At 28.6% G+C, this 26,609-nt stretch overlaps 1 protein-coding gene across 1 annotated transcript; it reads right to left on the bottom strand.

Annotated features, from left to right (window-relative positions):
• Positions 1-25,684, bottom strand: LOC145837809 (mediator of RNA polymerase II transcription subunit 23-like). The gene is made up of 32 exons (XM_082945260.1): positions 25,534-25,684; positions 22,689-22,789; positions 22,286-22,394; positions 19,646-19,726; positions 15,294-15,413; positions 14,692-14,877; positions 13,845-13,979; positions 12,558-12,698; positions 11,960-12,112; positions 11,428-11,539; positions 10,531-10,601; positions 10,051-10,129; positions 9,106-9,262; positions 8,420-8,559; positions 7,978-8,158; positions 6,551-6,717; positions 6,183-6,317; positions 5,713-5,923; positions 5,340-5,468; positions 5,067-5,172; positions 4,704-4,844; positions 4,429-4,486; positions 4,191-4,358; positions 3,858-3,967; positions 3,610-3,748; positions 3,105-3,285; positions 2,499-2,571; positions 2,266-2,341; positions 1,915-2,053; positions 1,561-1,681; positions 1,351-1,436; positions 1-1,058 (listed from the first exon to the last, which is right to left on the bottom strand). The coding sequence occupies exons 1-32, from the start codon at positions 25,642-25,644 to the stop codon at positions 920-922; spliced, it is 4,056 nt and encodes a 1,351-aa protein (XP_082801386.1). The 5' UTR covers positions 25,645-25,684; the 3' UTR covers positions 1-919.
• Between the last annotated feature and the right edge of the window lie 925 nt (positions 25,685-26,609).

Raw genomic sequence — 26,609 nt, forward strand, 5'->3', positions numbered from 1 at the left:
AAATTTTTTCTAAAATACATAATCTAACACTTTAAACTATATAAAGCTTCCAATCTAACTTTAATACAGGTTATAAACAATAGTTTTTTGCTGAATTCTATCATCAAACTTCCAGTACATCACTTCAACCATCTGTGTATGATTGATGTTTGTAATAAACAGCCCTATCAGCAAAATACTTGTATTATTACCTTATAAACACAGCTTGTCTGAAAAAAGAAACATTTTTTTAGCAAATCCTAGCATAAATGTATCTAGATAAACAAACGACATATAAGGAACATTTTGCAGTTTATTAAAGGATATTTTACTAATTTATACCAGCTGAGAGCATTGGAAATAAAATTAAATATTTTTGTAAATTTCTAGGAAAATTTTGGAATTTTTTTCTGACTTTAAAGGACTTTCAATTAACTTTTACCACTTAAAGGCTTTGGATAACAAGGAATTTTGTAAATTTAAACTGACAAAATCTGACTTTTTTTTTTATCAAATTTCCTGACTTTTCCTGACTTTTTTTCAAAACCCCCCATTTTTTCCTGACTTTTCCTGACTTTTGTAATTTTTTCAAATTTTTCCTGACTTTTCCTGATTTCCTGACTTTTCCTGACCGAGTGGCAACCCTGAATGTTGATAAATTTATCTTCCAAAATCAATTGTCTTTTCAACCCCATTTAAAATAGCTATTAAAATTGTGATTTTTAAGTGTAATAACTTGTTATTTGTTTAAAATGTTACTAAAATTGCAAAATATACAGAAACTCATACGTAACAATATTTCAAACTGATGTTAAAACCGATAATTTACCTAAAACTTAATTTGAAAAAAAATTTTGATGTAAAAAATAATTTTGATTTCAAATAAACATGATCAGGTGGTTTCCATCAAAAAGTGATTAAATTTGAAAATTGAAAAACATCACGCTCTGGCGTGGGTGGGCTGCTGGGGCGTCGGAATAAACTGCAACCTGCTCTTCAGCGCCACCTGGTACATGCGGATCTTTGCTTCGATCTGATTGGTTAGCGAGCTGCCAACGTGCATGTACTTGATGTGGTACCTGGAAACGAAAACGCTGGTTTGATTTTTTCAACAGGTTGATTTTAAACAAGCGTTTTGTTCTACTTATTGTTTTCTTAGTTTTCGCAACGTTGTTATAAGCTTACGGGTTGTCAAAAAGTTTTGTTCTAAATGTTTTTTAAACGAAATTTTCATGCAACAAAATTCAAATAATTTATTAAGGCTTAACAAACTTTATTAGGCCATGTTAAATTCGATATTAACAACTCGATAGAGCAACCTTAAAACTTTTAGATACCTGTTGACATTTTCGACAGTAAAAAAAAACTTACAAGTAATCCGTTATCTCATCTGGAAAGCAAATTTTCTGAACATTGTCGCTGACTTCTAGCAAAATGTCGTACAAAAACAATGTCACCTGTAAAAATAATCTCATTAAACTGTAAAAATACATTGTTTTTCACTTTTTTTTCACAACTTTGAACAGTATAAAATTCAAAATGCTAGCAATTATTTCAAATTAATATCGGAAATGTCCGAACGTCGGTCAGCAGCCGCGATCTTTCGTGATGGAACCTGGCGAAGGAAGGTCCGACCAAAAACAAAACGTAAATGAACTGCAGCTCGAACCTCACTTTTCCCTCCATTTGGCTCCTCAAAAAACTGAAACAAAAACTTCACTAAACTGAAACCGTTTTTACTTATTAAAAGAAATCAAATTGATTTTAAAAATGGTTGAGAAATAAAACAAATACTCGAGTGAATATACAGTTTTTAGCAACCTACTAAATAAATTAACAATACAAGCACATTAAAAAAGTACAAAAATTTTTAAAGTAGACAAATATTTTTCAGTGTTTCGAGGAAGCATGAATGTATGACGCAACAATGCTCACGTGGGAACTTGGGAAATGTAGCCGATGCGCATGTGGTTCCAAACGACGTGCGTCAGTCCCACCACCCTCGATATGTACGAGTCGTTCCTCACCACCCTGCTGCTCGTCGTGAACATCCATGCGGGGAATTCCGACGTGTCTGATTGTCAGTTTTTAAAACTTGTTACTTTGTCAAACAATAACACTTATAACAGCATAGTGGTTTCAAAGGTTTACTTGAAAAATATTAAGCTTTTAAAGATATACAGATGACTTTACTTTTAAATTACACAGTATGGAATCAAAAATAAACACAATTTACATATTATCCAGGTTAAGTTGCTTAATATGTTAAAGGTACACGAAACAAACCTTTTATTTCAGTACATAGTTCTGGCGAATGAAAAATTTCGACGATGATGCTATAAAGAGGCTCCCAGTACGGTTTCTAAATTGTTTTTGTGTAAAAATATTTCACTTAACATACAAATTTTACTAACCTTTTCTTACTTGTATACTTTTGAGTTACTACAAAAAAAATAAATTGGAACAGTTAACACTTTTAGTTATTAAATAATTTTACTAATTAGAATTAAAAAACTCACAGGCAAAGATGTCAGTATGAGGCCAACGGCATTCAACCACAAAACTAAGTCTTCGACGGGTATTCTCGAATTTCTAATAAACTTGTTTTTAATACGAAAAAGACAACTTATAAAAGTATATTAAATGTCTCTTTTTAATATTAAGAAAATAAACTTCAGTTAAATAACACAATGAAACTATGTGAAAACAAAATATCAAAATTGAAAACAAATTTTAAATTTAATCAAATTAAAACATAATTGTTACGTATATTTGTCTTTAAACGGTATACTAACAATTCCCACCCGCACACAATTCCCAACCATTTTTTTTTCGTAATTTTCTTTCTTTTTTTTTTAATCTATTTTCGATTTATTTTTACTATCATTGTCACCTCTAACCCTTGGTTGGTAAGCGGTTCTCGGATCTGATCGGAATTGTGCGCGGTTGGGAATTGATCGCAGATTGGAACTCAGCGGTTCGCTTAAAACATACCAGCATTAAAAAACCAGTCTTTATCTTACTAAAATTTTTTCTTCACAATCAAACCTTCAAAGCAGTTGATTGATAATAAAAATCAAATTGAAAACACATTTTTCAACCAAACGCCAGTCAAACACAACAACCTGCTGAGAACTTGGTCGATCAAGCGCTTTCCGACTTGCGCGCACTCAACCGGAAGCGACATCAGCTCCACGCACGTGACGTGGAGCGAGTGTGAGGGCAAGTTGGCGAACTCGTTGAACCGCCAATCGATTACCGAGCTGTTCAGGGGAAACCCCTCGTCTGAAGGCGTGACGTCACCTGCTGTGAAAGTTTGTTTCGTGCGTAAAATGCATGATAAACGTTTTGTTAGTAAAATTGACTGCCTGCTTTATTGTATGATATAATTTTTGTATAATAGTTGACTTAAGAGTTCAATAAAAAGTTTTCAATTTATGTTTGCATCTTGAAATTGAAGTTGTATTTTCTTAGTTATATAACAATAATGATAATTATAATAACACTAATAATATAAAAATCAATACAATGTTTTACCCTAGACATTTATAGTATACTTCATTTTGTATGAATATTTTATTTTTGTGCATTAATATAATTATATATTGATCAGCTGCTTTTTTCACTAACTTTCAATCGTGTCCACAAATCTTTTTATGACGTCAAAATAGTAACTGTGATCCGGTTTCCAGCTGACGTCATCCAAGTTTGACGCGATGAAGTTGTCGATGAAGGGCTGCGAAAAAGCCCACCCCTGAGGCTTGTTTTGCTGTGAGAATAAAAAGTTACCTACTTTGTTTGCAATAGAAAAAAACTTTAAGTGACTATCACAATTGTACTAAAATAAAAAAATAAACAAAATGGGAAAACACGCTCACGTTTACTGCGTTGAATATGGACGTGACCAGCTTCTTTTTTATTTTCGGTTGATCTCTGAACTTCTCTTCGTAATAGTGCAGAGTCGTGTACAGGTATGTCATCGGTTGCGCTTCAAAATAAGTTTAAAGTCAGCACGAGTAAGAACGAACAACGTCATTTAAGCACTGTGCTCGAAAAATTTTAAAATTTAATACAAACTTTTGTGTCCTTTTTGTTTGTTTTAATACTAACTTGTCCATAAGCTATTTAACTTTACAAAACTTGCTACACAAAACTCCATGTTTAAGCGAATCGAATTAAAAGCAACTCAATAGCGCGCGTGTGCAACGAACCGTGAAACTTGTAGAGTATGCTGAGGTGGTCGATGAGTATGAACAGGGAGGTCTGCGACTTGGGGCACATCTCGATGCACCGGTGGATGACGATGTCGAGGACGGGCAGGAAGCGCAGGCAGATGTTGCTGAAGTAGGAGGGCAGGTAGAGGGGTTTCGCTTGCGTTTCTGTTAAGACAATTTGTTAAGACAAAATGCCCGTATGTAATTCAACAAAATAAAACAACTTGGATCAAACCTTTCAGGAGAGAACAGTGTTCGAGCAGTCCCTCAAAAAAGAAGTTTTCAGGAAATTTCTGAAAAACGTTGTTGAGATATCTTTACTACAGAAAACACGCCTGACCTGATTGTGATGCATTTAGGTTCTATCAATTTCTTAAGATAGTGTCGAATTTTACAGTGAACTAAACTATTGTATCAGCATAATAAACTTTATTACCAAAATTATTCTCAGTTATTACAAGTTATACTTATGAAATTGGTTTCAAAATTAAGTCGCAAAGCAAAAAGTACCTTATGAAAATCTATGTGGTCCTTATACCAGTTTTCTTTTTTCCAATGGTCCAGGTCTTTGACATGTTTTACAAAATAGTCAACTCTACAGCGGAAATCATCCGGCTTGATAAGCAGGTAGTTGATTATGAAAAATGCCATCTGAGAAACAAAACACTGTGACTAAATAAAACAAAAAATTATGCAGCTAATTTCAAAAACAAAGTTTATCTTTACTACTTTTTTAAAGATTCACATTTATTTAGCTTTAATAACTAGTGTTCAGTATTGAAAAAAATTATCTTTTATGACTATACTTTCTTTTTTCAACTATTATTTTTATTCTTATTAAACATAAAAAACGTGATTACAATTATTTTTAACCTGAACTTCTTTAAGATCGTAAGATCTGAGTGCGAGACACAAAATGAATCGATCTAAGCTTATCAGGTTGAACTTCCACACCATGTCACGCAAAACATCAGAAAAACTGTTACAAACATATTCTCCTTAATTCAACGTTAAATGAGACTATTCTTTGATTTTTTTACGTTAACTGATAAAAACTGATAATAAAATATCCCATGCATAATAAACTCATGCATTCTAAACGTAATCAAAATAATATAGGAGAAAACAACTAATAATTCTACTGACTGTTCGACGCGCTGGTTGTTGTTGGGTTCGAGGTTGTTGGTGGTGATGACGTTCAGCTCGTGCACCAGCAGATCCGACAACACCCGCACATGCTTGCTCATCACGTTCGCTTGCAAGTGGTACAGCAGCCTACAAACAAACAAGTTAGTACGTGCGAGACTTGAGCAGAGTTGGTTTTTACTTAAACGATGAAAGTTTAAACTGCTATCATACAAACAAATGGATAGTAGAAGAGCTACTTTGTTTATGAAATAAACCTATCAAAATTTACAGTTGATTTTTATAAAACAAGGAACACTATTTAAAATTACCAGCTTATTTGAAAAGCGCCGACCGAAAGCTAAATTTGCGTCGAAAACAAATGGCGATTCACCTGAACGCTTTTTCCGACGGCCTCTTGCCCTCGTACAGTATTTTCCATATGAAGCAGAGGAGGAAGCAGTCGGAGTCGGGCGCGTAGAAGTAGCTTTCGATTTCCTGCTGAGTGCAGCTCGACGCTTCCGCGGACTGCAGCAGCACCCCGCTCCACTTCGCAAACTGCTCCTCCACGTGCAGCTTCAACGCCGATTTCGACAGCACCTTGACTGTTCAATTTATTGTTGGTAACACGTAAAGCTTGAATAATTTTAAAGTACCTTGTAGCTTGGATACACCTTAAAAGACTAAGTAAAACTCGTAACAACTCGTTGTAAGTAAAACGTTGTACTTTACTTACTTTTTTAGCATTACTGAAAATATTCTCTTAAAACTAAAATCATGTGCAAAAAGGTAAATAAAGAACAAAAAGAGAATAGAAAGAATTGCACACACTAAACGGTGCGTACAACTCGAATAACTTGATACCTTCTTGCGAGAGGAGGCACTCCTGTATGGTGGCGGGAAAACAGTGCAACGTTGTTTTTGGCCACTGGTGGGGGGTGGCGAGCATGATGGCGCCGATCATCTGCGTGCTCCAACTCCCCGTCGTTGATTCGACTCCTAATAAGCATGTAAAATTTATTTTCACTTCACACTTAAAAGTAAAAATTATTAAAAACACGATGATGCTGTTGGTTTGTCAAAAACGTCCGAAAAAACTCATCGAATGATTTTTACAAAATATTTTTCCAGTCTATTAGCAACTTGAGTCTTTTTCAATCAAGACAATGTTCCATTGGACGGAAATAAAAATCAAAAATGTTTTCGAGAACATCATTCAACACGATTCGTACCGGTTCTGTGTATCCACCTGGCGATGGTGAGCATGAAGACCCTGTTGAGCTCCTCGTTGTCCTGGAACACCAGTATCTCCCTCTTCTCGCTTATCCACTGCTCCATCTGCGGCTTCATGTCCGTGCTGTCCAGGCCGCTTATCAGCCTCAGCGCCGTGCCCTCGATGCTGTAGTGCACATTTTATTCAAAAAAGGTAAATTTTTATTTTATTGTAAAAATGTCTATTAATTACAGGGTTGCCAAACGTTTTTGGCAAATTTCCTCCAGGTTTATAAAAGTATACATTTTTGGTCTATTTTTAGTTTCAACTTAAGTGTAAGGTAAGAAACTATGTTAAATAGTATAAAAATATTGAACAGGTACTGTTAACCTACTTTAAATATGTTTTTTAATAATAAAAAAATTTGATGATGACAGAAAAAATTTATGTATTAAATAGATTTTTGTGTCACATCGAAATTTCTCTACTTAAAATGTTAAAAATTCCAGGTTTTTTTTATGATTTCTGTTCAAAATTCCAGGTTTTTTAGCCTGAATTGTCAAATTGCAGATTTTTCCAGATTTTTTGGCAATTCTGTAACTAAAACTTTTACTTAAATTAGATACGCAAATGCTGGACTGAACTGGGTTTGATCTATTTAAATATATACTTTTTTAACTCATTGCTAAAATTTGTCAGTGAAAGTTGTTAGCTAAAGAGTACCCGTGATACTTTACAAATAACAAATGCTAAAACTTTTTAAGTGTGAAAGTTCTTAGAAGTTAATTTTTTACAGTTCATGGTCAAGAGAAATGTGTTCAAGTGTTAATTAAGTCTTTTCAAATAAAACTGTGCTTGCTCTGTTAGATTTTTTCAAATAATAATCTATCAAAAAATAATAATCTATCATAAAAATAATATTTAAATAAGTGTATGAGTACACACATCTTTTTAACTAAAAGCTTTTATTTAAAGTAGGATTATTGTACACATGGTTAAGGAATTATTAACCCTTTTTACAGGTTATAAGCGATACTGTGCTTAAAAATCAACTTTGTGTTAATATTTATACATATTTTAACTGTAATGTTTTTAAAATTAAATAATTAAAATAAAATACAACATTGCCTAACTAAGAAAGTATAAAAAACAACTAATACCTAAACATTTGTTCTATTTTAAACATAAAACACAGGTTCACACGAGTTCAAAATTTCGCTTGAAAAACTCAAAGCTTTTATTTTGTCAGCACTATTAAATGAAGGGTTTTAGTCGTATTACATACCATTTGCAACTTGTTATTAACAGATTAATCATTTTGTTTTATATTTTATTTCACTAAGCTTTTCAAAACTATACTAGTTCCATTTTCAAGCAATAAATGTTGAATAAACTTTGAAAACATTTTTAGTTAGTAAACAGTTTATTTATTATGACGTCACGAACGTCTGCTGCAGCTGGTTGAGGTTGTTGCGGAGGGTGGTGTCGGAGGAGAGCTGGTGGAGGCAGGCGAGCAGGTTGAGGCGGTAGTTGGGCCTGATGTGGTGCAGCCGGTGCGAGACCACTTCCAGCGTGGTGTGGAGCAGCTGCCACGACTGCGTCTCCGCCAGCTTCGGTATCACTTTGCCTGTTTGAGGGAGTAATGTTGTGTTGAATGAGGTTCATGTTTCAGCTTCATTTTGCTTTCAACGGGTTAAGCGACTTTTTATGTGTTTATACAAACTGTGAAACTTTTATTGGTATTTATACTTAAAACTTTTAAGCCGATTTTCATGCAGCACACTATCAAAGTTTAAAAAGCAAAAATAGTACTGAGTTTGTTGCAAAAAAGTATTTTTATTTACATTGAAGAAATTTTACACGAACTGCTCAAACGCGATCAACTCACATACGAGGCCCTCTATGCCCAGGTTGTCGATTTCGGTGTAGACGAGCAGCCTGCTGTAGCTTTCCACCAGCGCCGGCGAGCAGTTTATCTCCGTCACCCGCTGTTCGCTCGTTATGATCGACACTATCGACTGCAGCATGCTGTGAATATATTTGTGCGGAGTCGAAAAACGCATCTTGGTCCGGAATGAGGACGCAGTAAGTAAAAAGCTCAGCTTTCAAGTTGTATAAAATAAGGTCAACTTTTTTTTGAACTAAAGCTTGTTTTAGCTAAAAACTAAACATAAATTTCAACAATACTCTTAAAATGTTTTTTAACATATTTTTTTTTAGTTTTGCACTTATCAAAACGATACTGCTTTATTTGATACTTGAAAATGTACAAAAAATTTTATTTTTGCTTAAAAAATTTGTACTTTTATCGCACAAGAAAACCCAACTAAACTCATTACTAGAAATTTAACAGCTACAGCAGGTTATGTTACTCCTAAATAATCAATTTCATTTTCAATTAAATAAACACTTTAACAAACTTTTGTTCCAGCTCGATTTGGTTAAAATCTTTACTTGTATCATTAAGCGTATTTTAAACACTTTATTGTTTTTTAGACTCTTAACATGAAACAATGTTTCAACAACCAAAAAGCAACACGGTCGAACTTTGAAAAAAAAAAAACAACTTTCCACCTGCACTTGGTGTGAACGGTGAGCGAGTCGAGCAGTTCCACGGTGAAGGGGCGCAGCTTGTCGTGGGCATGGCAACCGGTGCCCGGAAGGGGGACGGACGCTTGCTCGTTGCTGCACACCGTCGCCATCAGCTGGTCGATCGAACACTTGAACAGCTCTGTGGCAATTTTCAAATGTAATTATGTTTTCACAAACTATTTTATATTATTCGCATCGCTTGAACCAGTTACACAAATTGAAGTATAAATGTTTATTTTAAAGCGTCTTTGTAATTACTGTTTTTAACAAAGTTAATTTGTTGTAATTTTTCGTAAAAACAAAAATTAAAATATGAAAGCTATAATTTTATGAATATTTAAAAAATCTGTGCAGGTTGTGTGGCTTTTGTGTAAAAATGTTTTTTGGTTTGTATGGTCCGTTTTCAAAAAGTCACATTAGTAAATAGCTGTCTGACTTGTTTTATAGAAAGTTGCTTAATTAAAGCTATCGTTCTTTAAACTTTGTTTTTACGAAAAATTACTATAATTAACTTTGTAAAAAACAGTATTTACAAAGACGCTACAAAATAGACATTTATATTTTCAAACTGTGTAACTGGTTCAAGCGATGCAAATAGTATAAAATAATTTTTGAAAATATAATTACAGTGTATCACATATAAAGAATTATTGGACATATTAAATGTCAACATATCAAAAAGAGCTGTGAAAATTTTAGGTATAGCTGAAAAATGTTAACTCTTTTATGATAAATAACATAAAAACTGTAAACACAGAATACTAATAAAAGTTTCAAAAAATACTTTTAAGAGAAATTAAAACATAAGGGTATTTAAAGAATTATTCTAATTAAAAATAGTTTGTTTTACTTATAAAGCTTTAACAAAATCTAAAATATGTATCATTAACAATAATAAAACAAAAATATTAAGTTTTTTTTTCCAACCAGGGGTATTGCTGCTGGCATTGCACAGTAAAGCAATGAATTGAATTCCATTTTCAGTAAAATTACCACTCTTGAAAGTCTGTTTAAAAATATTATGTTCACAAACAAGTTGTATTTTCTAATTAAATTATTTTTTCAAATAACAAAAATAATATAAAAGTTCAAACTAATTTTCATTTATTTTATTTTAAAGGTTTTTAAACCTAGTACAACTTAAAATCGATTATGTTAAATATTATAAGTAGTATCTTTTATAGAAATAAAAATAAAAAACTTGAAATAAAGATAGCTTTCTAAACTTTAAAATAACTATAGGGTACTAGAAAACTGAAAATGTTATTTATTAAAAAATTTAAATTTTTCAAAATTAATTTACCTTTTAAAAAATTAACAAAACAACGACTCAAACATTCTGGTTTATACTTTAAATTCAGCTTAAAAGATTAGAAATATTAACATATTGTAAACTAAATATATTACTTTCAAAAGCTTGTTCAAATATTGGTATTGATGTCTCAGCGACTTGGGTACAATTTCATCTTGGAATATATCTATAAGAAACTACAATTAAAAATGTCGGATTCATTTACATTCAAAATATAATACTCTGTAAGAAATGTGATGTCAACTTTTGCATGAGTATTTTTAAATTAATTACAGCTTTTTTCAAAATTATATACTTTATAATGTAAAACAAAATGTAAAAAATGACTAAAATAAAAAAATGTTAACAGAAGTGTAATTAAAATATAATTTTGATTTTTTAACTATTCGCTTACATCAAATTAAAGATATAAAACATTTGTATATAATTTAAATTTTCTAGTTATTTCAGAGATTTTTACAAAAAAACGAATCTGAATTAATGAAAAAATAAAAAGATTGAACAAAATCATCAGATTTTTTTAAATAAAATATTTATTGTCTCGTGCTTTTTACAAACATTGTGCATTTTTACACCTATGAACTAGTAACTATTTTCTAGATTCTCAAGTTTACTCATTTATTGTAAATACTTTTTTTACAATGTATTAACGTGTAATTAAATCTCACAGTGAGTATATAGGTGCACACTTTGTATAACAATAAAATCAAAACTTCAATTTAAAAATAGTTACTTTATTTTATTTAACAAAAGAATTGGTGTTTTCTTATTTTGTTGATAACTATGAATATAACTTTTTTTTCAAGTTTGTGTTATTTAAAAAAATTTGTTTTCACTGTAATTGTTTAAATAAACACTCAAAACAATAACTTTACAAAAGCAATACAAATTTTCTCAAAGCTACAAAAACTCCTGTATGCATAAACGTATAAATTTTAAATAGTTATTAAACTATTTTTGTTTTAATTTAAAACAAAATCAAATTTAAAAACCCTGGTTTTTGTTTTGCAAGTCCTGCAGTTTTTTCTTCAAGTGATGCAGAACGGTCACAGCTGAAAATTTGACGGCATCCGAAGCACGTTTCAATTCTGGCACTCGCAGTGGCTTTAGGAAATTTATTTATTAAATATTTATTGCACACTTACACACATAACTTGAAGTTTTAAAAATATAAAACTTTGATCACAAAGCAAACTGTATTTGTTTCAATTCAATATCTTTTATATGATCTTTGTTATAAAATAAATTTTAAAAAAAGCGAAACACTAACTTGGTATGAACAATGCAACCTTAAACATTTTTTTATTATTTCTTTGTCTATAAAACTTTTAAAAGAGAGTACTAAAATTTCTGAAAAATTTCATTTGTTATATATAAAAATTTCTATATTTCAAAAAAATTAACAAAGCTTTTAATTCTAATCTCATTATTATTGCTTGAAGTACTTTTAAGTTGTTCGTCAGCAAGCAGAACAACAACTGAAAGGCTTTCAAATAAAATCCCCGAAACAAAAACTGAACGAACGTAGTTTTCTTTGTAGAGCAGGTGTACGAGCCTGATGACGCTTACAAGCTCGCCGAGGTTGGTTTTCTCGATGCCGGCACTCACGTACTGCAGTATTATCCACACCAGCTTGTCCCTGTTCACCTCCACCCTCCTCTTATCCGCCCTGCCCACCTGTTAATTTGATAACCATTGATTTTTGGTTCCAGTAAATTTTGGCGGCGAACTTTGCACGCTAGTTTTGCTTCGAGTTTTCGTTTATCAATGCTGCAGTTTGACAAAAACTTTTAATTACAAATTGTTTGATTTACAGTTTGAATGTTGAAACTGTGCATATTATTTTGAGTATCTTTGTTTTCAATGAGTTATATTATTATACCAATTTTTTATAAACTTCATAAGTTTAGTCTTAGACAGAAGTATAGGTGTCTTGGAAGACAGTTCACAAAAAAAGATTTATTAGTTTTATTAACTTTTGCTGCGAAAATTTTAGAATGTACTGAAATTGATTAATCATTTTTTTTAATGCAACAATTTATTTGAACTAAAAAATCACGCATACTTTAAAGAAAACCAACTTTTTATCAATAATTACATCAACTACTACTGAACAAACAACTTTTTCGCACAGAAGCTGAACGATGGAGCCGAAGCTTGAAATTTCGATGGAAATGAAGTAGATGAGCTGGGCCGAAAGGTGGTGCCAGTTGTCGAAGGCGTCCTTGTTGAGCAGAAAGTCCACCAGAACGTCCGACAGCTCCTGTGTCAAGTCATAAGTCAGCTCGCAAGGCATACAAAAGTAAACTTTTTATTTAGGTTACATGACAACTGAAACTCTAACAAAAATGTTTAAAGGACCACAACTATTAAAGTGATTTGTAATTTTTAAAATTAAAAATGCGTATGTAGGTCTAAATAATAAGATTATGATATTCAAAAAAAAATTTGAAAAAAAAATTACTAGGGTTTTAAAACTTCGTAAAGATACATTACTATATTTTGAAACTTATTAGCTATACATCAATTTAAACTTAATATTAAATACTATAAATAAATAAATAAATAAATAAATAAATAAGTATCAAAAAATCTATTTTTATTTAAATGGAAAATGTAAGCATAGTATCTACAACATTTTTAAATAATTTTTAACAAATTTTCAAGATGCAATTTCAAAACCCAATATAAATTTTCATAAAAAATTTCAAAGTCTAACTAAGGCAGTAAAGGTCAATGTTTCTTATAATAATAAACAAGCTTAAGATGTATTTTACTGCTTTAAAAAATTTAAAATTAAATTTATTATATAAACTTTCAAAGTCTAAGTAGGTTGTCTATAAAAGGCTAAAATTGACATTAAATTAAAAAGTTATCACCTTTTAACTTATATTTTAATTTTTTAGTATAATCTCTTTAAAAAAAATAAAATTTAGGATGGAATTATTAAAATTCCGACTAAATTTTTCTGTGTCATAAAAATAATATTTTTCATTATTTTTCAAAATGCTACGAGAAAATGTTTTGTTATTATTGCAAACAATATTTCTTAATAGTTTGATATATATTACTTTTGATACGTTGAAGATAAATTTTAAGTAAACTATTCAAAATTTTGAAAAGACTGGCTAAAAAAAATGTTTTCCATAAGTTTGGATTTAAATCCTTTACACAAAACTATCCATATCTCAATTTTTTCAAAAATATTTGTACTTTTTAAAAATATTTAATTTTATAAACTTTAAGTATTAAAATAAGAAGCAATGTAACTTTTTGTAATAAGAATGTTAGACCCCTCTTCAACCTTAAATGCTAAAAATTATTTAGTTCGATTTTGTAATAAGGTTTTAAAAACTTAAATAAGAGATGTTAGTTTAAATTTTCTAAATAACAATAAAAGTATTACTACTTGTTCTATCGGCAGAGTGTCAAAGTTTTTCTTGGCTTTGTTCTGGACCAAGTTGGTAACTTTCACGGTGAATTCTTGCGAGTAGCCTTGCTTCAACAAGTGTTGGAACAGTTTCGACTGTCTGCCCGTCATTTCCTGTGGTAATAATTAATTAAAAATTGTCATAACTCGATAATATTTGAAATTTCATTACTAGATTGAAACAATTGTAAAACTTCAAGATGTTTAAATAGTTATTGAAAAATATACTTTTAAATTATTGCATGGCTTACTTTGATAATAGTATGATAACTTATAAAATCTTTTCAACATATTTCATTTGCAACTTACTATATTTTTTGTTCAAAAACAACTTTAGCACTAATAAAGTTCAAACACTACTCAGAACTATGACTAACTTTTTTAAAACAGTTTTATATAAATTCACACATTTATTCTTACAGCTACAACTAAAAACAAATATTTTATAACAAATTTTACACTAAAAAAATGTTCAAATACCAACCAGCTATTCTTTTTTAAAACATAATATTTCAAAAAAATTTGTTGGTTTTCAACAGTAAGAAAATAAACTTTTTTTGGTGTTATTATGTTCTGTATATTCTTTACGCATATTTTTAATCCCGTTATAAAAAATTAAGTATTTTAAAAATAAGTAAATACTTCCAAACTTATAAACATTATAATTCCACTAGACAGTAAAAAGTAAAATTAAAGTAAAAACTAAACTGAAGCAAACAAAACGATCATTTTAAACCATACTTCAAATTCAAATTAGTCAAGAAGTCTAAATACCAGCAAAAAACAAAAACTTGAACACTTGGCGACATAACACTTATAAACCGACCTTCGAGTAGGGAAGCTGCTTGTTCAGGTTGACGATCTTGAGCTCGGGGTCGAGGCGCCACGTGGAAGTCTGCAGGGAGGAGGCGTGGTGGACGACGGGCACGATCCGCCACTTCTCCGCCATGTGCGCGATCACCGTCAGCGCCCGGAACCTGTCGATGAACTTGCTCAGCACCCCCTGCACCACCTGTGTGTTGAGTGAAAAAAACATTTGCCAAATAATAAATTGTCGGTTGTTGAAGTAATACGCTGGTGTGACGAGTTAGATGGGAAAAAAAAGTTGAAATTAGTAGTAGGTGTTTGTTTTAATTTTGTTTAAAGAGTACAAACTTGTTGTTCACAAGCTTTGGTGAATTTGATGCGGTTTGAGAACAATTTTTGGTCTACTATTACTAGGTAAAAGCTCGGGAAAACTAGATAGTTGATAAAAATATTTTTGTATGTGCTATCTTAGTACTAGTGTACGCTCAAACCAGATAAAAAAAACTATTTTATGTGTAAAAGAAACTAAGAGTAAATAAAAATCTGTGTTTTTAAGTTATAAGACATTTAAATATTTACTTTTCAAATTCGGTATTTAAAATTTAATAATGTTAAAAATACCCATGGAACTTTAGATTCATCAGTCATTTGCCTTCTAATCTCACTGATGGCCAGATATCCTGGGATCAGCAGAGAGTTCTGATCTAAAATACGCTTCAGCAGTTCCGAATAGACTCTTATCTGTTTGAGTATAATATTTAATATAATTAAGGCCATAGGGGGGTCCGACATTTTTTTTTTACAAAAATTAACTTTGGCTTTTATATGAAAGCTTTAAATACAAACTACAAGCCTGTTTTTATAGAATTTAAAAATATCATTTAACTTTTGAGATATTTTATTTTATGCAAAAAGTTTCCAATACAAACGTATGGACCGCAAATTTTTTGGGGTCAATTTTCTTGGAAATTTAAAAATTCACTAAAATTCTATCTCCTCCTTCATTTTTCAAGCAATCTTTTTCAAATTTTTATGAAACTTTCCTTATATTAAAAGGAAAAAACGTTACTTTAGAATTATAGTAATTTTAAAAAATAAAACTTTTATAACAAAAATTAAAAAAAAAAGTGTTTTTTTTTCAAAAAATAATACTTTTACAAAAAAAAAATTTTAATTCCAAAGTAACGTTTTTTTGTTATTGTATAAAGATTAGACCAGGGTTTCCCAAACTCATTTACTAAATCGCCCCCTTTTCAGTAATTTGAAAAAAAATCGCCCCCCAAGATTTTACAAAGTAGTTTTTCTTTTTAGTACAAACTGTTGAGATAAAAAAAATTTGTGTTCGAAATGTAATTTAGTCTAGTACTTCTTATGCACGCACTATTGTGTTCAAAGTAGTTTACAGGGCTTTAGAAAATAATTTACAGTTATTTTCTTAGAAGCCCAGTAAAGTGTATTAAAATACTTAAATATTAAAAAGCCTTGTGTAATCTGTAATCAATCCTGTTTAAATATGAACTGTTTTGAAACTAATGAAACTTTTAGGTCAGTGGTGGACAACTTTTGTAGTGAGCAACTCATGTTTACTAAAAAATCTTTTCTAGTTTCAACTCTTTAAAATATGTAATTGCGGGCTGCATGATTTAAAAAAATAACAAATAAGAAAATTAAAAAACTCGAGCAAAATTGTAATAAAATTATTTAGTATTATTGTGATCTAGGAAATACTATTGTGAACTGAAAACGAAATGAAAGTGTATTTCAAAATAGTAAGTATCAAAAAACTAAATTTTATTTATTTTGTACAAGTAGTTTTCAATTTACTTAGCGGGTCGAAATTCAACTGGATCTGAGCAGTACGTTACCTATCTGAAATCTTAAATGAAACCTGACATTATAATAATATCTCATATAACGAATTTTGGACATTTAGAAGTTAATACTAAGTAAATTATTTAAGCCGCACAAAATACTTAAATTACTTTATAGATAGGCATATTCTAAAATAACTATACCAGAGATTAAAAACCATAAAAAAATGAACAGTTTATTTTACACATAATAAAATAAAAATTGAAAAATAATTTCTAATCTAGTTTGAGGAAGTTTGACCGACTGGTTGATTATCTCACATGAAAAGTGGTTTCATCAAGTTAATGAAGTAAATTTATTAATTTCAATGCTAAGATATATTGTAAGCAAGTTAGTTGTAAAGTTAAAACTTTAGTTTTAAACTTTTTAAACTATTTGTTTCGTAGTAGAATACCATGAAATAGTATTTGCCTTGGAATAATCTCTAGGGAACTAAACCTTAATTCTAACATTTTTTTTTCTTTATTTAAATTAAAAAAAAAATCCAATGTTTGACAGTTAATTCTGTGAACAGAAAGTAATCAATTAAAAAAAACATTTCACTAGCTTAAAATTTTGTTTTGTAATTGTAGCAGTCTTTTTGATGGCTTATTTTATTCTGATTAAAAAGTTTTTTTTTCTAGCTATTAGCCTATGATAGTTTAACAGAGGAAAAAAGTGAAAAACTAAAAGCTAGTGTTAAAATATTTAAATAATTTAAGTATATTCTAATTGCTAATATATATTGAATTAAGATAAAACAAAAAAATAGTTGTATTAACAGTTTAAAACTCTTTATATGATAAAAAAAAATTTAACAATAGTAGATCAAGTTAGAAAATAAAATTGAGTTTTACAAACTTTTAAATGAAAACGTAGAAGTGATTTCAAATAGAGGCCTTAAATTTATACTCTTTTAAAACCAAAAAATTATTTTTAGAAATAAAAACTTTAATGGTTATCAAAATTTTACAATCAGATAATAGTTATACAGTGATATAAGTGATATACAGATTAAACAAGTAATAATGAAAACCTGTCAAATAAAGGTCTTTCAAACAAGTATTTTAATCACTATGCTATAAAGACTTTTAGTGTTATGTAAAACAACGAATACGAACTACAAAATTAACCAGGTCAAAATAAAACTATTAACAACTTTAAAACATAAACTATTTAATAAATATAGTAGACTTCCGCTTGAGTTCGGACTTTAAAAAAAATCAAAAAGTGCAAACTTAAAAAATTATTACCACACTTTTTTTACAAAATGACAAATTTCAATGTGTTATATGCAATAATGTTATGAAAAAACATGAAATCCACTAAAACATAAAACAAACTTTAATTAAAATAAGTAGATCTATATAAGCTATTAAATATTATATATAATTTGTTTTATTAATATTTAGTTAGTAATAGGATTTACTTTAGTTAAATTTAAGAAAATATAAATTTGCAATTTTTTTTGGGTAAAAAGTTCGAACTTAAGAGGAAGTTTACCGTAATTAATATTTATTAGGCATTGTGCAAACCTGTTTTAGAATAAATAGTGTAATACAGTTGTTATCATAAAAAGACTACTTAAATACAATACTAACCATGTTAAATAAGAAATATTTTAAAAGATCAAATAAAATTAAAAAACTTTCATAAAATAAAGTCTGCTACTAAAGTCTAATATAATGTGAAGGATGAGGTTCATGACTGCTTGCAAGTTTTTCTAATATGATTCTTAATCAGTAAAATAGAGCCTTAAGTCACCTCCTTTATAAATATCTAGATAAGATCTTTTGCTCAAGATGTTGATAACTGAACTGAAAGCTTTCTCAACAATATAGCTAGAAGAAAAATCTATAAACAACAATCGAAATTCATCTCAAATGATTGGATACTTTTGCCTTAGTTTTTGTTGAGTCCAAAAGCTTTCATATCGTTCTTTGGAAGAATTTACTTTAAGTTCAAGGTCAGTTTGTAAGTCTGAGAAGGTTTCCTGTTAGTCGTTTACTTCAAAAGTATCTGCCTCGAAGGAATCCATATTTTTATCTATATGATAGCTTTTTTGTGTCAAATCTAAATTTTACTACTTAATATGTTAAAATTGTTAAAAATTCCAGATTTTTTCCAGGTTTGTTTTTGGCTAAATTGTCAAATTCCATGTTTTTCCAGGTTTCTAGGTAAATTGGCAACCCTGTATAGTTTTATTTCTCAGTCTAACTTAGTGACTTTTCAAAAATGACTGGAAATATCATGAGGTTATAGTTAAAAATAAATAACATAAATTTTTACCATTTATGATCCCAAATAACATATCTGTCAGGTTATAAAATAGTGAGAGGGATTCCAATCGTCTATGATCTATGTGATTTTTAAATAAGGAAATATATGAATGAAAATATAGTATTTACTTGAAAGTAGGAGTCATAAGCACTTGATTTTTTTTTTCTATTTTTTACATAAATAGAATTATCTTTTTTGTTTAAGTTTTACCTCAGGGTCAAATAATTAATAGCAAGCTAAAATTAGTAAAATAGCAAGAAAAAAAGTAAAAATCTTATGACAGCCCAAAATTTTAAAATCGCCCCCTTTTCGCCCCCTTACTAGTTATCGCCCACCCTTTCGCCCCCTTACTAATTATCGCCCCCCGAATTACTGAAATCGCCCCCAGGGGGGCGATATCGCCTACTTTGGGAAACCCTGGATTAGACTGTGAAAGTTTGAAGAAGATTGATTGAAAAATGTAAGAGAAGATAGAATTTTAGTGAATTTTTAAATTTCCGAGAAAATTGACCCCAAAAAATTTGCGGTCCATACGTTTGTATTGGAAACTTTTTACATAAAATAAAATATCTCAAAAGTTAAATGATATTTTTAAATTCTATAAAAACAGGCTTGTAGTTTGTATTTAAAGCTTTCATATAAAAGCCAAAGTTAATTTTTGTAAAAAAAAATGTCGGACCCCCCCCCCCCTATGGCCTTAATTCAAGTTTACTTTTCAATGTTTATTTTTGTGAATTGATCTTTTAAAGCTAAAATAACGTTTAAAGTTTATTACAAAGTTTGCGTTAACATCTACATAGTTTGAGCAAACTTTGAAAAATTGAACATAACAATTTGAAAACCTGCTCATCGTAAAGCACCCATTCATTAGCCGGCATTTCTGCTGTCTTCACTATCATGCTGCGAAGTACGTCTCTGCAACCCTTGTAATTGATAAACATTGATTTTTAGAATATTTTAGGCAACTAAATATCATTGCATAACATTTGATAAATAACCATTTTTGTTCAACTATCTCAAAACTACAAAAAAAGATACATTAAGTTAATTTATTGGGGAATATCTTTAGTTATGTGTGATAGCACTTAGTAGTATGGTGAAAAGTACATAGACAAAAACAAATCAAAAATTTTTTGAGTTGACATATGGTTTAGAAAGTATGATGTTTAATGTCTTGATTATTCTATTCGGTAGGATAAAAATATATTTAGTAAAATAATTCATAAAAGTTACTGTACAGCAAAACAAAATTACATACAAATAAAATGTACAGGTTTTACAGGAAACAGATTTTTTTCAAAAACAGGTGTTTAAATATTACAAAATCAAAAAGAGTAATATTAACTCCACATTTTTCGTAAATTTGTATAAAGACTTGTTCATTTTCTTTATCCTAAATTTGGACAAGTATGCTAAATTTATCTCTGGGGATGCAATAATATAGTTTTATTTAAATTTGAATGTATAGTTTACCTGAATCTATACATATAAGTTTTTCTTCACAGTATGCCTCAACTGGCTTAATTAATCTTTACTATTATGTCACGTTTTTATAGATCAATATTTAAAGGTATAAGGAGGTCTAACATTCTTTTTTACAGAACTAACATTGGCTCTTACTTTAAAATTTAAAGCAGGCACGTTTCTGCAAATCTGCAGAAACGTATTAACCTTTCCAAAAAAAAAAAACGCACTTTTGTTTTAATTCATTAGCTTAAAATAGACCCTGCTTTCTTGGCTTTAAATATTTTTATTTTTAATTTAGTTTACCCTCTTGATAAATCTTGAATTATAAACACTCTTTAGCACTTTTAGCGTCTAAGAAACTGAACAAATTAAACATATTTAAATTATATATATTTAACTCAGCTTAGATTCTCTTTATCAAAAATGCATTGTAAACAGATCTTTTTAAAAGCTACATTTTTAATGTGAAAGAATTTGAATTAAAAATCATTATCTTGCATTGTAAAAAATTCACTACAACGCAAGAACAACATGAAAGGTAGTGACAAGTTGAGCTCAAGTAGGGGTCACTCAAGTAGAGACAACTATAGAAGGGGCATATCAAGCAGAATCAACTCGAGCAGGGACAACTCGACCAAAGACAAGTTGAGCAAGGGCAACTCGAGTAGGGACCACTTGAGCAGGGGCAACTCGAGCAAAGATAACTCAAGCAGGAACAACTCAAGCAGAAGCAACTTAAGCAGGGACAACTCAAGCAAGGACAACTTGAGCATGAGTAACTCAAGCAAGGACAACTTGAGCATGAGTAACTCAAGCAAGGACAACTTGAGCATGAGTAACTCAAGCAAGGACAACTTGAGCAGGAGTAACTCAAGCAAGGTCAACTCGAGCAGGACCATAATAGTTTTTTTTGATAAAAAGAAGTTATACCTATTAAAAAACATTAAATTTCCCTGTACCCCTATTACATCATCATGCGTCGTCCCTATTGTTTTTTTTTATTTTGCAGATTTGCTACGTCTATAGTTTAGAGTAAAAACTATATAAGATACTTTTTGTTATACAAAAATAATTCAATTAATTTCTGAGATATAACAACTTTTGTAAAAAAATTCTAATAAAACTGTATGAAATCAAAAATTTCCATGGCCTATTTTCTCTAAACTTCAAAAACATTACTATCTCCTACTTCATTTTATAAAGCAATTTAAATAAAAATTTTATCTAATGTACTTCTCAATATAATAAAAGTTGTAGGAAACGGATTTTCAAAAAAGGCCATAAAATACTAATGATCAAAATTTTTTTGTTTATCTTTTAAAACCTTTTTTTTACAAAAATTCGAAAATATGTTTCGTACAAATTGTTCAAAACTTGTTTAAGATTACTCTGAATTAATTTTAAAACAATTGCTCAAAAGCTAAAGGAGGAAATATATTTTTAGTGAAAAAGTCTATTCTTGCCCTTTTAGTTTGTGCCTCTCATAAATGACCTATTGATTGCTTATTTCTCAAAAGTTTCTTTGAATTTTATCAAGTGGTTAAATATAACAAGTAACTTACATAAATATGTAAAAAATAAGACTAAATTTAAATAAAAGTGTTTACCACCTTAACTTAAATGTCAAGCTTAATTTTTTTATAATCTTTATAAACTAGCACAAGATAACTTTACTTTTTGTACTAGTTTACAATATTTAGTATCTTTTTTTTCTTGTGGCCACTTTTCTTTCGCTTAACATTGTTCTAATTTAAATTATTATCAAAACAAAAATCAGTCCAGTAGTCAATTGGAAGTTGAAGTAAATAAATTTATAGTTCAAAAACATAATAATGTAAAAAAGTCCTGAACATTGACGTTAAACTGCATCCAAATGGTGTACAACTCAATAACCGAAAGGTTCCTTTGTACACCAGGTCTTTGGACAAAATTTGAGCGCCCTTTTTGTATATAATAACGATGTATATAGCTAAATCTTTATTTAAAGGCTTTAATAATATAAATATTTTCAAAACCTTATAGTCTAGCTTGTCAATGTGTTTTTTGATAATTTTGTATGTTTGGCACCAAATGAATTTCCTTTTCATTGTTAAATCTGGACATTGTAATTGATCGATAATTATTCTGTTGAAATTTTAAGTATTACCTAATATGAATATAAAATTAATAATTTACAATTTAGGACAGAACACTTTATGATTATTAATTTTAAATAATGTATATGCTTACCAAATTATTACATAATCAAAAGATTTCATCATTTGTTAATTATTAAATGTTTAAGAAAATAAAATTGTATGTTTTAAATGTAATGTTTCAAAGCATTATCTTAGTTATACTAGTTTTTATTTTTTTAAACAATTTTTTTAATAAAAGTAACTTAATTTTTTTTTTTTTTAATAAAAGCACAATTTCTACTTGTATGGAATGACTTCTTTAACCATGAGGTATTCTAATAAATCAAATATAAATCTGACTTTTCTGTTAGACCTCTCTTTATGCAACATTTGAACAATAACCTAGAGAAAATAATAAATTACTATAACCAAGTATTTAAAAAAGTGGAAACTAAATTGAAACTGACAAATAACTGCAATTTTTGTTAGCTTATTTCAATAAAATAGTTTTTAAAGAAAATAAACACCAAACTAAGTTGTAAACTATTTTTCTTAGCATTTTAAATAATTTTTTAGATTTCTTAAGTAAAATTGTTAACCATTTTTTAAATTTCAATAAAAATATATACAAGCAAAATATAAACAAACAACTCAAATGTTTTAGATTTATAACATCAAATTGTAAAGAGATTCATTTTCCAATAATAAGCAACAAAAGTATTTAAGCATGTTCTCAAAGTGTTTCAATTTAAGTTAGCTATAAACCATTTTGTTGTTTGCAGAATTATAGTTATGTATTTAACATTTGCATCTTTATATACAGTCAGTTTGTTACAAAATATATATAGAAACAAATATATAATAAAATAAGCAAAAGACAAAATATATGCATTCATTACCGAAAATACTTTTTTAGAAAAATTAAAACTAATTAAATATTAAATCAAAGTAAAATTAAGCTGGGAACACAGATAGTTGAAAAACATTTTTCTAATACAATTTAAAACGTTTTTCTAATACAACCTTTCCAAACTTTTCAAAATGCATAAATTCTTAAACTAACAAGATCAGCATATTTTTTCAAACTTAACTTACTGTACAAAAAACCTTTATTATTACTGTGTCATAATAATTATAAAATTTTCAAATTAAATTTTTGTTTAACACTGTTAATAAACTTTAGCTTTACTGATGAGTATATGAGGTAATATATCTCATATACAAAACGGTTGTATAAACCTATTGTGCTATAGATAATCAAATAGATACATACATATATTGTACTATATTTATCTAATTATATAAAAACTATAATTTAAACAGCTGTTTCACACATTGAAATGTAAAATTTCATTTGATCGCCAGAATTTTACAGTTTATTATAATAGTGAACAGAAATTTCGATTTTAAAATTTTTATAATAATTGTGACGTAGTAATGGTACAGTTTATTGTACGATTAGCTGAATTTGAAATACGCTGTGAATGTTATTTTATGCTTTTTAGAAAAGTTTAAAAAGGTTATTTTGGAAAAATGTTTTAAGCTATTAGAAAATTTTTTTTAGACTGTTGGGAAAAATGTTATAAAATACTCGTGTTTGCCGCTTCGATTTTATTTTATTTTAATATTTAGTTGGTTTTAGTTTTGTTAAAAAAGTATTTTATATAATGGATGCATATGTTTTGTCTTTCGCTTTTCTTGTTTAGTGTTACGTTCTTATCTTACTTTCTTAATATATTGTACTATACATATGTTCTTTTCTTTATAAATTCAAAATTTTGAAATAAACTATTTAAAAGCCCTTTCAAGTGGGCTCTGTAAAAGGTGATTTAGTAAATATAAGTATGTTGTTTTTTATATTTATGGTACATATATTTCTACATAATATACAATTAGACAGTATGTTTTTTAGTATATATTTATAACTCTTATGCAATTAAGGGCATAGGGGGGGGTAAACACCCTTTTTTGGTTTTTGATCTTATTTTATATAGTTTTTACTAAGCTACAAGATGCTTTTTACAGATTTAAAAAAATCAAAATAGTTTTTGAGATATAGTCGGTCAAAGTCAAAGCCGACAATAGAATCCTTATGGGAGGCGCAAACTAAAACGGCAAAAATAGACTATTTCACTAAAAATCTATCTTCTCCTACGTTTTTTGAGATAACTACCTCAAACTTTAAGGAAATGTTCCTTGATATATTTAGAAAATTCTGTCGGAAGGAATTTTTAAAAAATTAAAAAATAAAAATTTTATTAAAAAAATAAACAAAAAAAACAGTTTTTTTTTTGTTTTTTTGTTATAAAATTTTTATTTTTTATTTTTTTTAAATTCTGTTCCGACAGAATTTTCTAAATACTGCAAGGAACATATCCTGAAAATTTGATGTAGTTATCTTAAAAAACGTAGGAGGAGATAGATTTTTAGTGATTTCTAGTTATTTGACGTTTTAGTTTGCGCCTTCCATAAGGATCCTATTGTTGCCTCTGACTTTGACCGGCTATATCTCAAAAATTATTTTGAATTTTTTAAATCTGTAAAAAGCATGTTGTAGCTTAGTAAAAACTTAATAAAATAAGATCAAAAACCAAAAAAGGGTGTTTACCCCCCCCTATGCCCTTAAAGTTTTTAGATACAGTTTAACACATGTTTGTGTTTCAACTTTTATTTACAAAGTAAATCAAACGTTGAAATAATATTAAGTTACCAGAAATTGTTGTTTAAAATAGTGTTTTAACATTAATATAAGAAAAAAAAACATTATTATAATTATAAAACTTTTGTTTTTACACCTGAGTTGTAATTTAGAAATTTGAAAATAAAAGTATTGCACAAGAGCTTAACAAAACATTTTAACTACTTGCTTCAATTAGGATAAATACTACTTAATACAAATTGCGTGCAATTTTTATTCATGGTTAGTACCAAGAAAATTTTTACATGTAGTTTAAAACTTTTGAAAATTGTCTAAGATAACGATAAGCATTTTACAAAGTTTACCTATGGTTTCCAACAGTTGAAACATTTCAATATGTTAAGATTTTAAAAGCACTTTATTTTGAACATTATAGAAAAAAAAGCAAACTCATGCAGTGCAAGTTAATAAATATAAACCTTTACAGTAAAATTTAAAAATAACTAACGTTTGCACAGTTAATGCAATTGTCAGTATATTCAGTATGGGTTTCAAAGCTATTGTTTATATTAAACAGAATGAGCAGGTTATTTTTACACAACTCATATTTTCTTTGCATTTTGGCTTGGTGAGGAACTGGATTTTTTATTATGCCACTGAACACCATTGTTGTTGAATCATCTCTCTATTTAAAAATTGGTAAGATCAGTTTAAAAGTAAGGTATACTATTGGTTTAATAAAAAAAGAACTTTCAACTTGTGTTCATGGGAATTAATACAAATATTATATTTAAAACAATTCTTATTCAATTAGAAATGTTTACTTAGAATTACATATGAATAAAGTTTTTTAGATTATAATATATAACTGTTATTGCTGAAGTTGAACTTTTTTTATGTCCACTAGGTCTACAGATCTAGTTTTATTGTTATAACTTTTGTACAATATTCGTATCAACTTATTTTAAATATGACATGATGCATCAAATTGGATTTTAAAAACACAATTGATAATCATATTTATTTTAAATATTGTTGATCGTAAAGTGTTAAAGGCATAGGGGGTGGGACAATTTTTAACAAAAATCAACATTGACTTTTAATCTTAAATGAAAGCATAAAGAATAAACTAAAAATTATTTTAATAAAATGTAAAACTTTTATTTAATTTTTGAGATACAGTTATTAAAAAGAAAATATTGACACATTTTTTTCATGGCCTATTTATTAAAAATATATCTTCTTCCTTTTTTTAGTCTATTTACATCTAGTTTTAAGGAAATATTCCTTGGAAAATGAAATAAACTTAATGTAAAAATTAAAGAAAAATAATAATAAAAATGAATAAAATTAATCTTTTTTTTTTACATAAAAAAATTACTTTTATTCAAATTTTTAAGTTTCCTACAATAGAATTATTTGTTAAAGTTATTATACTAAAAACTTTGAGAAAATTTGCTTAAAAACTGTAGGAGATTAAAGAATTTTAAATTAATTATACATTTTTTTGCCTTTTTTAATTTACTTTCCATAATGATTCAAATTAAATTTCTGACTTTATCTTCTCATATCTCAGAATTTTTT

The sequence above is a fragment of the Thalia democratica genome, chromosome 6, assembly GCF_965202585.1.
Source record: "Thalia democratica chromosome 6, ktThaDemo2.hap1.1, whole genome shotgun sequence".
Taxonomy (NCBI): domain Eukaryota; kingdom Metazoa; phylum Chordata; class Thaliacea; order Salpida; family Salpidae; genus Thalia; species Thalia democratica.

Bases quoted from the DNA above. Each gene is read 5' to 3' on its own strand.
- LOC145837809 (XM_082945260.1), bottom strand. From the start codon at position 25,644: ATGCAAAGAAAATATGAGTTGTGTAAAAATAACCTGCTCATTCTGTTT. The intron at 19,727-22,285 runs GTTTTGAAAATA...ATCAATTACAAG, and splicing joins TTGACAAGCTAGACTATAAG to GGTTGCAGAGACGTACTTCG. The intron at 1,682-1,914 runs GTGAGCATTGTT...TTTTTGTTTCAG, and splicing joins TACATTTCCCAAGTTCCCAC to TTTTTTGAGGAGCCAAATGG.